This window comes from Epinephelus moara, chromosome 16 (assembly GCF_006386435.1).
Source record: "Epinephelus moara isolate mb chromosome 16, YSFRI_EMoa_1.0, whole genome shotgun sequence".
NCBI lineage: Eukaryota > Metazoa > Chordata > Actinopteri > Perciformes > Serranidae > Epinephelus > Epinephelus moara.
Genome location: NC_065521.1, coordinates 33,826,186 through 33,843,380, shown reverse-complemented (window position 1 = coordinate 33,843,380; position 17,195 = coordinate 33,826,186). Strand labels below are relative to the sequence as shown.

General features: G+C 39.9%; 1 protein-coding gene across 2 annotated transcripts in view; it reads right to left on the bottom strand.

The window, feature by feature from the left end:
• col2a1a (collagen, type II, alpha 1a) overlaps positions 1-14,446 on the bottom strand; it is a 29,259-nt gene extending 14,813 nt beyond the window's left edge. Inside the window, exons 1-30 of one of the 2 annotated variants that reach the window (XM_050065354.1) lie at positions 14,137-14,446; positions 11,891-12,097; positions 10,714-10,730; positions 10,540-10,572; positions 9,736-9,768; positions 9,506-9,559; positions 9,085-9,177; positions 8,043-8,120; positions 7,423-7,467; positions 7,224-7,277; positions 6,876-6,929; positions 6,417-6,470; positions 6,259-6,312; positions 6,112-6,165; positions 5,951-5,995; positions 5,757-5,810; positions 5,577-5,621; positions 4,536-4,589; positions 4,011-4,109; positions 3,661-3,705; positions 3,440-3,538; positions 3,290-3,343; positions 3,078-3,185; positions 2,923-2,976; positions 2,700-2,798; positions 2,505-2,558; positions 1,080-1,178; positions 872-925; positions 718-771; positions 562-615 (exon numbers count right to left, since the gene is read on the bottom strand). In XM_050065354.1, the coding sequence (XP_049921311.1) occupies positions 562-615; positions 718-771; positions 872-925; positions 1,080-1,178; positions 2,505-2,558; positions 2,700-2,798; positions 2,923-2,976; positions 3,078-3,185; positions 3,290-3,343; positions 3,440-3,538; positions 3,661-3,705; positions 4,011-4,109; positions 4,536-4,589; positions 5,577-5,621; positions 5,757-5,810; positions 5,951-5,995; positions 6,112-6,165; positions 6,259-6,312; positions 6,417-6,470; positions 6,876-6,929; positions 7,224-7,277; positions 7,423-7,467; positions 8,043-8,120; positions 9,085-9,177; positions 9,506-9,559; positions 9,736-9,768; positions 10,540-10,572; positions 10,714-10,730; positions 11,891-12,097; positions 14,137-14,230 (1,995 nt within the window). In that variant the 5' untranslated portion in view covers positions 14,231-14,446. The remainder of the gene's footprint in view (positions 1-561; positions 616-717; positions 772-871; positions 926-1,079; positions 1,179-2,504; positions 2,559-2,699; positions 2,799-2,922; positions 2,977-3,077; positions 3,186-3,289; positions 3,344-3,439; positions 3,539-3,660; positions 3,706-4,010; positions 4,110-4,535; positions 4,590-5,576; positions 5,622-5,756; positions 5,811-5,950; positions 5,996-6,111; positions 6,166-6,258; positions 6,313-6,416; positions 6,471-6,875; positions 6,930-7,223; positions 7,278-7,422; positions 7,468-8,042; positions 8,121-9,084; positions 9,178-9,505; positions 9,560-9,735; positions 9,769-10,539; positions 10,573-10,713; positions 10,731-11,890; positions 12,098-14,136) is intronic. The other variant, XM_050065355.1, reaches the window with a different exon arrangement.
• Between the last annotated feature and the right edge of the window lie 2,749 nt (positions 14,447-17,195).

The window sequence follows — 17,195 nt, the reverse complement described above, 5'->3', positions numbered from 1 at the left end:
GTCTGTAGCAAGTGTTTTTTTCCAAAACAATTTGCCTTCGCAATGTATTTTTTTTTAGGAAACCTAGATTCAGATTAGTTCTTGATTGAGCTAGATTGAGAGATTGAGTAGATTTTTTGGGGGATGCATGGGACATCTACCCCCTCAATATTTAGGATAAATATCATAAATCGTAAATTGACGCAGAAAAGGCACAATTTGGTGCATAAAAGTCAACCACAATGCAAGAAATTAAGTGTGAAATTAAGTGCTCAGAATTGTCTGATGGAGGACCACCAAATGCCCCTCCATTTCATATTTGTCCACACTAATATTAAAACAAAACTAATGCAGTTGCTAACAAAGTAATTCTATTTATTATTTGGGGTGTTGACAGGTGTAGGTTTATAATGAATGGATACTTGGATATTAGTCCACAAACTTGAAACATGGGGATAACAGGAAACAACTGCAACTAGTTTTCCTCCTCCTCGTTACAGAATCTGAATCATACCAATATATTATTGATTTTTCTCATTCCCAGGCTGGTGTATCTGATATTTGATGAGAAAATAAACTCACCTGGAAGCCAGAGGGTCCAGGCTGTCCTTGCTCTCCTCTCTCTCCAGCAGGTCCCTATGATGAACCCAAACACAGGTAATGATCAGTCAAGGACACAAAGAGCAGCTGAGTGTGTCAGCTGTATCTCTCAACATTTAATTACAGTGAAATACTCACAGCGGGGCCAGAAGGTCCAGCAGCACCAGTCTCACCATCTTTTCCAGGCAGACCCTGTTCAGAGAGGGGTATTTAAATTATGGAAACTGATCCAGAGACAGAAAAATAATGAATCCATTTGTGAGTGAAGTATTTATGGAGACAATATACTCACTCTCAGACCAGGACGACCCACAAGACCCTTCTCTCCTGTCTTTCCAGGTTCACCCTGTTGAGGAGAAATCACAGTGAATGATCCTTAGAAAGTCTCTTCAGCTTTGAATGCTACAAGGTGATCAACAGTGCTAGTACTAGTGGTGATATGTGGCTGCTGAAACACTGTATTACTGATCTGTCTGTACTCTACTTTTGTAAAAACTCACATTGGCTCCCTTTGGTCCAGGGAATCCCATCACTCCTGGCTGTCCGCGGGCTCCCTGAGGACCAGGTGGACCGGGGCGACCATCTTCACCAGGGGCACCCTGTCAAAGGCACAAAGTAGGAATTCAGCACCGAGATAACAGATATTAACTATGTAATATTGAGCTGGTCCTGTGACACGTTTACTAAAGTGTGGTCTCCATGTATTGAAGATGTAAAGGAACTGACTCTCTGATGTGCTGTGCCACCTGACTGATGTTTTTCCTGTGTTTGTGAGCACATGGGAAGTAGTGTTGTCACATCTTAAGTGATGATCTGTTTAAAACGCTGCTGGGAAGCCACTTTGAATGCGTCATCTGCTTTATTTTTTTTCCCATTTTGAAGTCTCTAACCTTGAAAGTAAATTTTACTTTTTGTGCACTTTGCTGCTATATGCTCCAGGATTTCGCAGCCTCTTTTTTGGGGACAGACTGTTGTGGTCTAGAGTGCCTGATTTCACAGCAGCTTCACTTGTAGAAAAGACTTCCACACACTGTCTAACTTGCAAAAATCATTGTTTTAATGCTTTAACGTTTCAGTGACTAGACCTTCATCAGGCAAACAGCAGCTTTACTAAAATATTGTGAGGCATGATGCAGTGTTTTGAGGTGTTTTCTTGCCATGACTTTGCAGGAGCAAGTGAAAGTTGCAAAAATAGTTTTTGTATAATTCATTAAAAACTGAAAGCAACTTGTTCCAATGAGAATAAACTCACACTGTTCTGAGTCTGTTATCTATACTAACACTAGCGTTACCACTAACCTGCATATTTACTCAAACTCTCCTGATGTTTTTCAATGCGTGCAGTAAATCTAGATGCAAAAGCCTCTGTCATAGTGATTTATCGTGTCTGTTGTCAACTCATTACAGCCTTTCTCTGGGTGTGTTTTGTGGTAGAATTTTTTTTTCAGTCGATGACTTTTGCTTGTGTTCCACCACAACTTTGCACGTGGTCCAAAACAGTTTACCCCTGCTTTTGTGCAGAAAAACTGGGGTTGGTACATGTGAGACATTCGTGACGCACATGTCCGCATCTTCACAACCAGAGACAAGGAAATTTGGTTGGTTTGGTGACATTACGCATGGGGGCTGTTATGATTGATGAAACTCGTGGGAAACTACAATGACTGGTCAAATTTGTGGAAAAGTTGCAGGGATTGGAAAAAAAATTGCAAAGTCACGTAGAATTCCTGGGCATTGGTGGAATTTGCATTAGTTGATTAGCTGATAAATTATGACAATGACAATCAAACTGCTACTAGTGAGGATGTGCTTCTTTATTTTTCTTAAGATGTTTTAAAATGCTTTGTATCATTTAAGAAGTGAAATGTTGCATCCTTTTCTAAGCATGACTTGAAGTGACATCTAAGGATTAATATTGTACTTACAGAGGGTCCAACTTTGCCTTGAGGACCAGCGTCTCCAGGACGACCAGTGAGACCCTGAAACAGACACACAAGATCATCAGCATCAGTCAAGAAGTGGGATGAATCTCAACAAAATGAAATAACATCTGCCACATCAAACCAACCACAATCTGGTTTGAGACGTGTGAGCAACTCTGTCTGACTGTTCTGACTCACTCTGGCTCCAGGAAGGCCTGACTCTCCTGTGCGTCCAGGGTCTCCAGAAGCACCTTTGGGCCCAGCAGCACCAGGAGAACCACGTTCACCAGGAACACCCTGAAGAGGATAAGATCAGCTAATTAAGTATCAATCTGGTGGAAATATGACGGCTAATTTTTGATCATTTTTCTTGTGCTGCAAATGAAGTTCATGTTGTCAGTGAGCTACAGTCAGCACCCACCTTAGCACCAGCAACACCATCCTGACCTGGGAAACCACGGTTACCAGGAGCTCCCTGAAAAGGGTCACAGAGATGAATTTAGTTAGACTGTGCATTAAAAGGAAAGTTTGTCATGTCACCTTTTACTGATGTTATTGCACACCCTGACAACTTACTCTCTCTCCTGGAGGTCCGAGTGGTCCAGCAGCTCCAGGCTCTCCTCTGGCACCTCTCTTTCCTTCCTCGCCGGCAGGGCCAGGGGCGCCTTGGGGACCAGCAGGGCCCTGAAAGAATTAAGATATGTAAGTAATTTTTCTCTTCAGTTTAATTCTACAAGATGCTTCACAGTTGTTATGCCATATATGGTCAAAAGGTGGAAACAACTCACAAGGTCTCCCTTGGGTCCAGCTTCACCTTTGAACCCAGGCAGACCAGGGTCTCCCTAGACAAGAGAGAAGTAAGACACAACAATAAACAATCATACCACAAACAAATACTGAGGTTTCACAGAGTTTTAGATTATTCCCAAGTGACTCACAGACTGTCCCTTTGGCCCCAGAGGTCCTGTAGCTCCCTGTGGTCCAGGTGGGCCACGGGGGCCGGGGAATCCAGGAGCACCAGCAATACCAGCAGCACCCTTCAAGGAAGAGAGAAATAACCAAATATCAGAATAAAGTAAAACAGTAATATTATGAATTATAAAGAAACATTAAGTGATGGAGGACGCAAAAACCATGTATAAACAAAGAGTGAACTTACAGCAGATCCTTTAGCTCCAGGGATACCATCAGTACCAGGGTTACCCTACACAGACAGAGAAGAAGAAGCAATGCATCATACTGTGGAGACAGTAAGTCCATAAATAACCAGCACAGTGTAAGAATTGTACTGCTGTATGTTGCAAGGGTATTAGACATGACTGTGAGTTATTGCCTTCAAATACCAAAACTTTTAATAACTATATTAAAACAAAAAAACTAAAACTGAAATGGAAACTAACTGAAACTAAACTGAATTGAGAACCAACATTAAAAAATGAAATTACAATGAAACCTAATTTAAAAGATACAAAACTATAATAACTCTGCAGTAAATCAAAATAAACAAACCGATGCTCCGGCAGGTCCAGGAGATCCTGGGGTACCAGCCTCACCACGGGGTCCCTGTGCTCCTTCAGCTCCACGGGCTCCAGTAGGACCAGCTTCTCCCTGACAGGACAGCACACATTTAATTTCTCAGCAGCAGGTAGAAAAACATTTCGTTTACCTGTGAATCCAACACTTGAACCTCTGTATAGCACAGCTGAAGATAATGGTGTGTTTTGCACCTGTTCTGTCCATCCATATAAGAGTCCCATGTATATTAAAGGAACATGACCTTTATTTTAATTAAGCCAACAGAATATGACTCTTGAAGCATCTTTTTCTTTCTTGAGAAGATTGTAGAGTAGTTTGTAGAATACACTACTGAAGCAAATCATTTGTGTATGAAAAAAACAGTTACCACAAGAACCAGGCAACCAAGAGGTGCAATTACCACAAATAGTTCAAGTGACATTCACAAGGCTGTTACTGCTTTATGTTTGGGTCTGCTACAAAAAAAATCTAGTTTATGATGGTATGATCTGTACAAACCTTGGCTCCTGGAGATCCTGGGAAACCCGGAGCTCCTGCAGGACCAACAGGCCCCTGTAGACAGAACACAAATCTACAGGTTAGGAACCTCCTACCCAGGAACAATACATAGAGACAGCAGAGGAAATCTACATAATAGAAAAACTGAAACGTTGTTTGAGATTGCAAGATGCACAGATTGGAAATAAAGTAGGAGAAACACACATCATTCCCTTCCCAAAACAGCAGGGCTGTAACTAATGATTATTTCCACTGTCGATTAATCTGTTAATTATATTTTTTGAATTATTGGTTAATTGGTTGGTCTATAAAATGTCAGAAAATGGAGAAAAATGTTGATTAGTGTTTCCAAAAGCCCAAGATGATGTCCTCAAATGTCTTGTTTTGTCCACAACCCAAAAATATTCAGTTTACTGTCATATAGGAGTAAAGAAACTGGAAAATATTCACATTTAAAAGCTGGAATTTTGGCTTTCATCAGATTAGTTAGTGATTAATTTAATAGTGGAAAACAAATCAAATAATTGTTGCAGCTCTACAATTCAGCGACGAAAACTACAGAAAGGAAACCGGATTTAGTTGATGAAACAGAGAATGGATGAACGTTTAAAAGGCAACTACTTAATGAAATCTTTTTGTTTGTTTTTTGGGAGTTTTATATGTTTTTACATGTTGAAATCATCAGTAAAAACTGAAGTTAAAAAATCTGCAGCTTAATTTCTCATCACTTTGGTGCTGTGTTATCAAAGGCAATAATACTATAAAACATTATGAGCAAAGAAAATTCAATGACCTGCTGTTCTGTAATATGTCATATAATTTAATTGACCTTTGAGGGTTTGCTGCTTTTATTATTTGTTATCATCACTACATTCTGTTTTTTGTCTTTATTGTGTAAATAATGTCACTGAATATGTCAAACAGTATTATACCGCTTATCAGAAATCACAATAAACAAAGTTAAATAAAAAACAAAAATTATTATAAACATTACCAAAGACGAACATCTATTGGATGCAAATTAATGATGATAATACTCACAGGTGGACCAGCAGGACCAGGCAAGCCATCATTTCCGCGGGCACCCTGAGGAGCAGAAAGACAGGACAGTCAGTTGTGTACACTGTGATGAAGAGTCCTTAAAGTTTTAACAAACATTATACAGAAAACTAGAAACATATTGACACTGTGGATTGAAGCAGACATGAGTTTGTTACTCACTGCGGCTCCAGCAGCTCCAGAACGTCCTCTCTCACCAGGCAGACCACGTGGGCCCTGCAGCAGAAGATACCAGTCAGTTTATCTTGATTATTATGAAACATACAGCTTGAATTTACAAACCTCTTATTTATATTCCCGAGCATCCCACTCTGTAACTATTTTATGGCAGACCAGATAAAGCACTGGAGACTCACCATGGGTCCAGGGGCTCCATTCTCTCCGGCAGCACCACCCTCACCCTGATGGGAACAGAGATCAGACAATTAGAAGATGTGAGCAGAAAAGGATAGAAACAACTGCTAAGCAATTAAAATCTGGTTATATTGTAACGACAAAATCCATGTGGTGGTCTTACCTTGGCTCCTGCGGCACCAGTTTCTCCCTTAGCTCCATCCAGACCAGGATGACCCTAAAGAGAAGCACAGACAGGACTCATCAAGACCTCACACATCAGTCAGTCCTCAGGTGTAATGCACAAGCATGAGTTGCAAGGTTCACTCACTCTGTGTCCTTTGATTCCAGGAAGTCCAGGAGTTCCAGGGAATCCACGAGCTCCCTAAGATACAAAAGCATAATATATTTACACACTAAAACTATTACTTATTTACGCTCTATTTTCTTCTCTTGACTGTGAAGTGGTGTAATCCTGGAGTTTTTCACCTGAGGCCCTGCAGGTCCACGGTCTCCAGGTTTGCCAGGTTTTCCAGATTCACCCTGGAAACAAACAGGAAGTAGAATGGTTATTTATGAAAGCAGTGGACAGTGCCTGCTTGATCAGCTGCACTGCACTTCACTGCAAAGATAAGCATGATGCAGCCTGTGTTTTGTGAAGTCATCATCAGTATTGTTAAGAGACATACAGTGCCCCCTGGTGGTACATATGAGTGTAGGGAGCTCCATAAAAAGTTGCTTATATGTTTGATTGGAACATCACTGTGAGATAATGGTATGACAAAAAAGTGAAATAGTTGCATTGTTATTTGGGACATATGACGATAAAACGTTTTTTTTACTGTGAAATATTTCATTCCGTTAATAAACATTATGGTTTGCTTTAGTTTTGTGCTTGTGTTTTACTGAGCTGTGGGTTATATATGAAGATAAAGTCTCGACTCTTACATCACTTCCAGGTTTTCCAGAGGGTCCGGGTGGTCCACGAGGTCCCATTGATCCCTATTGTAAAAACAAAGGTAATTCATTAGTGACAGTTGCTCCAAAGACAATAAGAAAGACTTTTGTGCTGCAAAATGCAAACATCGCCTTCATAACCGCCCATTTTGTTAAACTAAATTTGCAGCTACAGTTCAAATTTTGTGACAACATCAATAATTTTTACTGTGAGAGAGATGAACTTAAATACGCTCATGATACTGTTTGATAATGTTGGTGAACCCCTTTACATTACAGCATTTTAAAGTCAGTCTGTGAAGCGAAGGGGTGCATTCTCGGATATGTGTTAATACTTACAGCTGGACCAGGCTCTCCAGCCTCACCAGGGGCTCCTTGGAAACCCTGTGGCCCCTATAGGTGCAAATAACAAAGCAAAGTATGAGGGATTTATTAAGTCATAGCAAGAATTCCTCACTATACAGTATATTTCCACATTGGCTGTTTGATTATGATAAATAATCTCATAATGATGTTGTGCTGTAATGAATGTACTTACAGGAGCTCCACTAGGTCCAGGGGGACCACGAGGACCCATAGGACCCTGAAAGAGAAACACAGAGTAAGTTCACCTGATTTCATAAATACCACACAGTGTGACGAATTAATTAAATAAATAGCTTGATTTTTTTTTTACATATTGAGAGTGATGGAAAAAATGTAAACCTAACTCCATTTTGAGCTCAGAAGATTTTTGAAAACTTATCTCTTCAATTTGAAGTTGCGATCCCCATACAATATCCCTCCTACAAAACCTCTGCAAAACATATTTCTAAGGAATTTTAAGATATGCTATATATTTTAAAATGGCTTTTAAAGCAGATTTTAATGTGGATCATAGTCCTTTTAAAGAAGAGTAAAATTCTGCTCCAGTTCAGTGTTAACATCAGGGAGGAATCTGATTTAAAAAAAAAGTCAACTAAAATCTCTGTTAGAGTAAAACTGCTGGCCACATGGTGGCAGCATTGCAACCATCTCATGAACATTCACATTTTATTTTTTACCACTTATCCTCAGCAGTAACACTGAGACAAGCTAAGTGTCAGTCATGATGTTGTGTCATTGTAAGAGATAAACACATGAAGCACATAAACTCTTCCTGTACATTGTGCTACTCACCATTGGTCCCTGCATCACACCCATCTGAGCACCTCCAGCCTTCTCATCAAAACCTCCAGCCATCTGAGCAGCAAAGTTCTGTGAAAGCACAAAACAGACAGAGACTGAGATTCAGTTAATGTAGTTTATCCTGCCTGAGCTGCCCGAGCTAAGTGGGCCATTATACACAGCAGCAAGTGAACAACATTAAGCGAATTAATGAGTGTAATGGTGCTTCAGTTAGCATGAAAGAAAACAGGAGGAAAAGATTCGCCTGCTCCCTGCTAAAGATAAGCATCATTTTCACCCTTAATGTCTCTGTGAAAGCATGCTATACAAGAATGCTGCGGTCCATCCAGGACAGTGGGTCTCTAGTGTGTATTCATAGTCTCTCTTCTTTCTTTGAATGAAAAATTAATGTATGGATCAAGTCAAATGTAGCCAAAGCAAAGTCTCAAAGCACAAACAGTCATTCACTGGTTCAATTTATCCTGCACTTGGCAAATAGAGCAAACAATGGATGTAGTGATGGTAAAGACACTGATTATGTCTGTGATTTATGTGAACAATTTACCTCCAAGTCATCTTTAAGTGAGTATTTATACCTCTGTTTTAAATGCTTAGCCAAACAATTCTATCACAGTGTGCTATGATTAGGAGTAAAGTATAGATATAGGAGTGTGGGAGTAAGACCTGATGTACTCTACTTACTGTTTTACAAACTGTTTATGCCTCTGTGTATTCATTACTTCTCATTATGCATATATACGTTTACCACAGTCCTGTTTACATTCAGTTTATTCATTTGCAAATACTGTCTACACACATTTATATTCCTTTATCTATATTTTATTTCTGTTTACAGATCTCATTTTGCTTTTACTTGCGTGATTTTCTTTTGTAATACATATTTGATCCAAGATTTTCATTGTCATTATCCACACTGCCTCTGTAATTGTGCACATGATAATCAAGAACTTGAAACTTAAATCTGAGAAAAGAAGATGAGTTTATGTCCAACTGTTGTTTGTGCCATGTGTTACAGAGGTGCACTCAGACTCACCCCTCCAAGTCCAGGTGGGCCAGGTGGGCCGGGGGGTCCGGGGTTTCCAGGGGTGCCGGGCTCACCGTCTCTTCCACGAGGTCCTGGATTTCCCTAGGGAAAAAGAGACAGGGTGATTTTCTCCGAGATTTCAGGTCAGAAATAATAACTGCTCTTTTGTTCGCACCTACAAAACATTTGTATGGAAAAGCTCGTATCTGTTGCATGATGATTTGGATGTTTCAACCTTGAGCAGGTACACTGTAAAGTCAAACTACAACAGAAGTCTGTCAGTTCAGTTATTATAGTGATTAGAACTGCTGTTGTTTGACCCAGTATTTGGCAGCCTAATGCTGAACAGTTTCTTCTGAGTGCTGCACTGAGCAGATTGGTGGGGGGGGGGGGGGGGGTGGTTTTTGTGACACAATGTGCTGTTGCTCACCTTATCACCCTTGGCGCCAGCTTCTCCGCGTGATCCCTGTTCACCTGGGGGGCCCTGCAAAAACAAAGATATTTGTCTCAGTAAGATTCCCGAGATGGATAAAACTCCTGTTCAAAGTAAATACTATTATTGTCTATTAATAAACATCCTCACTGCACAAGTGCAGACTGAATGTAATTAAGATAATTTTAAAAATCTCACTAAAATTAGTAAAAATGAAAAATATTTACCATAGGGCCTGGTGGTCCTTGTGGTCCTACAACCTGCACAAAGGTAAAAAGAAAGCTTGTGTCAATGCCTCTTTATTACAAGGTCAATCTTTCTCGTTTTGTCCAGTTGTCTTACTTCCTGAACATTCCTGCTTTGTAGGAGGTGGAAATCAGGCTAAAAACACAATCTGATGAGGATTTCGTTTGACAGGGACAAGTTTTGTTAAAAACATAACCTCCTCTTAACCTCTGGTTTGGCTGACTTTGTTCACCTGACATGTGCACTTGCAGCAAAGTTGCTGAGAGGATCTAAGAGGATTTGATTGGGTTCATTATGTCCAAGGAATGTGGGGTTTTTCCTCGTGTGATAGAGAGTTCATTGAGGGATTGTTGGACATTGTAGTTAGCCTCTTATGAGCGAGAAATTGCTCCTGTAATGATCCAAAATCTTTAAATCTTGGGAAAAAGATTATGGAAGAATAAAAAATGATGGATACTTTCTCAGTGTAAGAAGATAATGTCATATCCACAGAGAAATGTCAAAATCATCAAAGCAAGATCTTGAGAAATATGTGTATTGTGTAGGTGAATAACACTAGCATGAATGGGCACATTGTTGGACACTGAACGGTCCCAAAACTGTGTAATTGTTCAGTATAAATAAAATTAACAGAGGAAGAAAGGGTCTGTTTGATAGTTTGTTCTCTGAGATGAATTAACACACAGGCTAATAATACGTATGTGTATAAAACAGGTCAGAGTGGAAGTCTCTTGTACAGTGAGAAATTACTTCAGTATGACCAACTCTAAAGGATTCATACTTACATCTGCAATATCTCCTGGTTCACCTTTCTGGCCCTGATCGATAAAAGACAAAAATGATGTCAGTGGCCTGAAACACTTTATCAAAAAACAAACTACTTGATGCCACAGATATTTCCATACTGTTACTCATTGAGTGAATGGATATCAGTATTTTCCCATAACCCACTGCCTCACCTTTGCACCAATAGTCTCTGATGTTGCAGACAGACGTGTGAAGGAGGAGGAAAAAGAGAACAAAACATTAAAAGTGTACAAGTAAGTAAAAACATTTTCACTGATTTGAATCCTAGTTTGTGATTCGTAGGAAAGGAGACCTGCAAGGAAATCTAATGATGCTAAAGTGATCAAACACCATTCACCAAACCCAAGGGAAAGAACCCATCCAGATTATATTAATGGTGAAATGTAATTTCGAGAGGGATGAAGCAGAAGCAAGCAAGGACTAGGAGATGAGAGTAGATTTCGATCCAGTCATTAACGCTAAATATGAAAGTAAGTAAGAGTTAAGCAAGCTGTAGCAGCCTAGCTTAGCTTATTGGATAAAGCCTGGCAAAATTTAAGGGAATGAATTTATGTTGACTGTAACCTTAAACTTATTCTATATCTGATGGCCTGGGTGATCCAAATTTGAGCAGGAAGTCAGATGTCAGCAAAAGTTGTGATTTGCAATATTACTCTTACTTTAAATATAAAAACACCTGTATGTATTGTCTCCTTAATGTTATATATAATCAGTCAAATAATTCTCATATACCAGGAGGTCTCTTAGGACATCACAGGGATACAGTGGCTCTTTACAAGGCCTTGGACCTCTGACATGTTTATCTATCTAGTCTTAACATGAGGCCTTATACATAAAAAGTCAGGAAAACTTTAAGGAAAACACATTAATTTTGTAGAAGACCTTCAAATGGGTCAGATAAATCATTGAGTTGAGGCTTAGTATGAACAAAGGCTTCGTCTTGAGTTAAAATGAGCAGAAGCATCTCTACTGGTTTAGGTGAGAACCAGACAACACATCTCAGGATCCATCCAACTCCACATGGAGCAGACCTTCACTGGGACTGAGAGGATCCTGATAATGTTGTTTATCTGGTCTCCATCCAAACCACCATGTAGAGGGCCACTTTGGAATGGGGAACATCATTATTGACTGATTCTAAATCATAAAACTGAAATGTTTCAGAGCAGCCAAAACTATTAAAATCAAATCAGTGACTGCTGCAGCCCTGATCAGGCAGGATATTTGGGTCCTGAGGCAGTTCCCCATTCAAAAGTGTTAGCCAGGGTGAGATGAACGCAAGCTAAAAGAGTAATTTATTTATGGGTATGTGAATAAATAAATTACAACCAATGGGGGCACTGGCATCAGCAGGGCAGATGGGACAGCACTCTCCAGATGGGATGAGAGGGTTGGCGCATTCTTTGATCTCCTCGCAGATTATCTCATCACACAGAACCGCTCCGCTGTCGCACACACAGATGCGACACGGCTCGGGCTTCCACACATCCTTATCATTATACTGCTGGCCGTCCTGGATGCAGCCACCTGCCTCCTCTGTGGTGGCCAGCAGGGGGCGCGTGGCAGGTGGACAGAGGAGGAAGACAGGGAGGATGGTTGAGGAGAGAATTAAATAGGAGACGGTTTTGGGGGATTATGCAGTGTTGTGGGTAAAGCAGATGATAAAAAAAGATGGTTTAAGAGAGGGAAGAGGATGAAAGGGGGTCAAGGGGCACAGCAAGGAAGTAGGAGGAGTAATAGCAGTATGGGGGTAAGATGGAGGAGGAGTGGTTAGTGAATGAAGGGGGATGGAGAAAGATAAAAGTTATCCTGTGTCAAAAAAACCTTCATAAAGTAGTGCAAAGTAAACAAAAAATGGCATTCAAAAACACAAAACCGTTTGAGTGTGACTGCATGTTAATGAATAGGGAGGAAGTGGCCTTGTTGCTTTGATGCTGATGAACAGGTGGTGGTTTGACCCAAAAATACACTACTACTAGTTTTAAAAATATCTCATCAAGAAGGCAAGACAATGCTCTACGTTATAGTAAAGAGAATTTTTACAGCAGGATAAAATGTAATGTCAACAAGAGCCACAGTTAACAGTTGTGTCTGAAGCCCTGGTTGAGGTATTTCACGTCGCTGGCTGAGTATATTTAACCCCGCAGGCCTGCTCTCCTCCTTGAATGAATGAACCTCTCTTACAGGGATACTGTGCCCAATTGACAAGCTGCTGCCTTAAGTAAACACGGGCTCCTTCTAAATTTCTCCATCTGGATCCCATAGCTGTGTCAAGCGCCAGTGCAAACACTTTGGGGAATTAAGAGAGGGTGATTTGTTTAATGTATACAGCTCAGGGCCGGGCCTACTAACTGCTGTTTGTTTTTGAGGCATATTTGTGAAAGTGATTCTTAGCACTTGCATGTTACAAAGACGTGTAGTTAGGAATGAGGCTCCTTGCAGCTTTGCTTTCTACTCCACCACTTCTTTCTTATTACAAGTCAAGGGTTAATTTAATGCTAAAAGCTGATTAATGCTATGAGAGAGGGAATTGGAAGCAGTAAAGTTCATCTATAAATACAGCTATATGTCCATCATCTGTTGACTCCCTGCTGTGACCCTTGTCCTCTCCTTCCTGCTACCCTTTGAGCCTGCTAGCCTGGGGTCAAGCACTGTCTGACCCTGTCACTTCACATCATGAAAAGTCCTGAATCTGCTCAGCCAAACCCTGTGGGTGATGGTTACATTTTGTCTACAGGACTTTGCTGAGATTAATTTTCAAGAAATCCTCATTTGTTACACAATCTACCATAGGCATAGATCTTTTTTGGGAGGGACACAGGGGACACATTCCTCTCAATATTTAGAATATATGCATCTGGCCCCCTCAATAAAAACAGAAAAGTAGCAGAGGACTTTCACTTTGACAAAATTAAAGATGTTTACTCTGTAAATGCGCAAATTGATCCCCAGAATGGAGGTGTTTGACACTCAAAATTTTCTAAACCCCAAACCCCCTGTTTCATATGTGTCCCCTCCAATGCTGTAACAAATCCTACACCCTTGCAATCTACAATCTCTAGTGTTTCTGCCACTTAACGGTACAAAAAAAGTAATCCAAAGGCATTTAAGGTCACAATAGGCTTATGTGCAGATCTGCAGCTGAAAACGAGAACTACAGTAGGAGCATACACAGTAGGAGAGGCTGAGCAGCAGGACCCAGGTGAGGACAAGTGGACACTTGTTCACCTGGTCCTCCATCCCTCACAGATGTGCCTTGTCAGCCTCACCTCTCCTCTCCTCAGAAAGAAATACACTGGATTACTTGAAAAGACGTTAGGTAGCCTGCTTAACATTATGCACTCACTTTCTAAGAAACAGTTACAACTATATAACTGTGAATAGCATGTAATGTTACTGGTCATGGCAGCAAACCACCAACCACCGGGTTTTGATTTACTTTCCACCTTCCTTCCAAAACATCAGGTAGAGATGATTTTGAAGGCAAGAAGAAGTCGGTAATGTCATCAGAATAACAGTCCACATTTCTTTTTGCAAGTAAAAAGTAAAAAATCAAGGAAAACAGTGCAACTTACGGTCATCCTCTTCCTGACATCTGACCACGGATAGTAAAACAACTTGGGATGCTACAAGTAGCAGAACAGTCCTTGAGTCCACAAAGCTGAACATGTCTAAATATTAGACATGCAGTAGCTTGGGTGAGAAGTGAAGAGATGGTCTGACCAGACTTTCAGTCAGTGGTGTGTTAGGTGTTTGGTCCCAGAGCCTTATAGCACCATGCAGTCAAACCCTCCAAAAATCTAAGTGGAATCCAACGCGGGGCCCCAGCTGGCACTCTGCACCCACCGCGTCAGGGCAAGCACCGCGGTTTTATGTCCACTGTGCCTTGTATGGATCTTCGTATATTCCAAAATACCAGTCCTTCCCCCAGACCCCCTGTAAGGCTGAAACCCGAACCTCATCTCCCTCCCCTCAATTCAGCAGCATCTACTCTCCCAGGGTTTTTCTTTTTTTTAACTCAACCCCTCCTTCCTCTCTTGACCTGCTTGGCCTGGCCTGGCCATGAGATGCACCTTCACTCACATTAGAAAAGGAGCTACAAGCAGCAGAGCACAGGTCAAGCTCTGACTCCACCAGAAGAACTTAAGATGAATTTCAGGGCAAATTCTTGGTGTTGCAATGACCAACAGGATTGGAAATTAGCACCAACCACCAGAAAATGCCGGTAAAATATGCAAGTGGCTTTGTTTTACTCACCAGTGGGGTAAAAAGCAATGGTAATCTGTTGAGTGGCTGATAGATTTTGGAATCCACAAGCCACAGTGGCAGGTGGCTAAAAAAGTTAATTTCCAATTGACCAATTTGTAAGTTGATAAAAATAATAGCTTTTTAAAAAAATAAAAACAGACACGATACAGTTATGTTAGATTGTAAACATCCGCAAACTGATCACAGACCAATTATAGTACTGTCTTCATCAACTGAGCTTAACTATGTTAAGATTAGTTAAACTAGCAATCCCACACCGGGGAGATTCCCATGTTACAGCAGCTCAAATAGCGCAGATAGAAAAAGCAAATTGTATGGCAATAGAATAATTATAGAATAAAGATTAAAAAAAAAGATATATGTCAGAATTAGAAAAATATAAAATATAAAGTAGTAAATCTAGACACAAATTGTAGGTCACAAAACTTGTAGCACCCAATAATATAATAATTTCCTGAAAATGTAATAAAATTTGTACTTAACTTGATTGAAAATGTAATAAAACCCATTAATGTAATAACTTGACCAATAATTTAATAAAATGACCTGATTGTTACTGTAATAATATTGTTACCAATAATTTAATACCTCATTACATTATTGGGAATTTAATACACAATGCACAGTGATGCCGACTTTGCCTTTATCAGGACATAAATCATCAGGGGTGCAAAACACACTCTGAAAAAAAAGTGTTGAAAAGAGTTAAAGCAGTGGCCCTCAAACTCTTATGGTCAGGCTCCCCTTTATAACGAGAAAATCTGTGATTGGACCACCCATGGTAGTTCATGGTGGAGCAGATTGGTAACAGTCAAAACGCTTCTACTTTTAAAGATACAAATGTATTACGGAAAACTTTTTTCTTAATTCTAAGTTCGACTTGAAAAACGTTTTGAAGGCAGAAAAGTCATAAGATCAGGTGAGGCAAAGGCGACACTTCATTCAATGAGTATCACCTTTGACTCAGATGAAAAAGAACATTTTGTGGAGATTGAACCGACAGTTTTGCCTTCATCGCTTGCTCATCTTTTGCAGCTTTTGTCATCTTCTGATTGTGTCTAATCTAAGATCCATTCTGGTCTAATGGATGATCCTTACACAACAACCAATCCACATGGGTATGGCTGGGTTCATTTCCCTCTGATAGGGATTTTAGTTTGGTGCATCGTTGCCTGATGACAAAGTACCACTTGCTATTTGTTGTAATAGCAAATTCTACACAAAGCCTTACATTTCTGAAACATGAAATCAGAGTCAAATGTCAGTGTTTTTCAGTAGGTTTACGTGACGCTAACAGTGTTAGAATTTTGTACCTGCACATTTTACATTTATAAAAAAAAAGACCCACTTGAAAGGTATTACAATGTTCAATCATATTTAGTGCAAGTGTTTTTAAATTTAGGAAATTATCACATTATTAGGTGCTACATACTTAAAAATCCACTTTTTTTCCAAGACTGACCTGAATCTGGTGCTTTTTAAAAAAAAAAATAGCTAGAAGTCTATAAACCAAAGTAACTATAAGAAAAAAATTCTAACTTTCACAGACAAAGGGAAAAACTTGATGAATCTGTTTTTTTCTACCCATAAAATATTGGTAAAATTATAATAGACACAAAATCATTGTGTGATTAAAACTAGTTTTCCTCTAATTGGAAACTGCTAGAAACAGTTAGATTATATATATATATATGTATATGAAGTCTCAAGTACTGGGACAAGGACAAAAAAAAGTGCCATCTAGAATAATGAGGTGCCATGTGCAGTTAAAGTCACGATTATGGGAACTCAGCACCGGGTCAGCGGGGTTGTTTGTTTCAGTCTAGTCCCTTGGATTAAGGATTAATCCGCAGACTTTAGACAACCTTTAAGTGTTGAGCTGACCAATCAACAGTGCAGTTATGTCATGATCACATGGCTGTCAAACTTTTCTGAGGGCCTCGTCTGTTTGGACAAAGACCATTGACAAGAGGTTGTGAGATCCAGTTAAAAGAACAATCCAACTGTGGCCCACATAAAAGGACGTTTCCCCTGAGATAGAGGTGCACATTTCCTGCATTCAGCAACGATATATTACATTTATGTCTGTATTAGAGCTGGGTGATATGGAGAAAATAAAATATTACGGTGTATCTTGTTATCAATATTGTCACAATACTGTAGGGTTGACTATTGGTGCTTTCACAAAATATATACACAATGACATTTTTGATAAATAATCATCAGTAATGTGGATATATTGACTAAATGGATAAAGGCAAATTACATCACTTTACTGTAATGGAGCCTTACAACCAGGGAAACAACACCTAGGGTATTACAATATCCAAAATCTAAGACAATATCTAGTCTGAGACAGTCCATT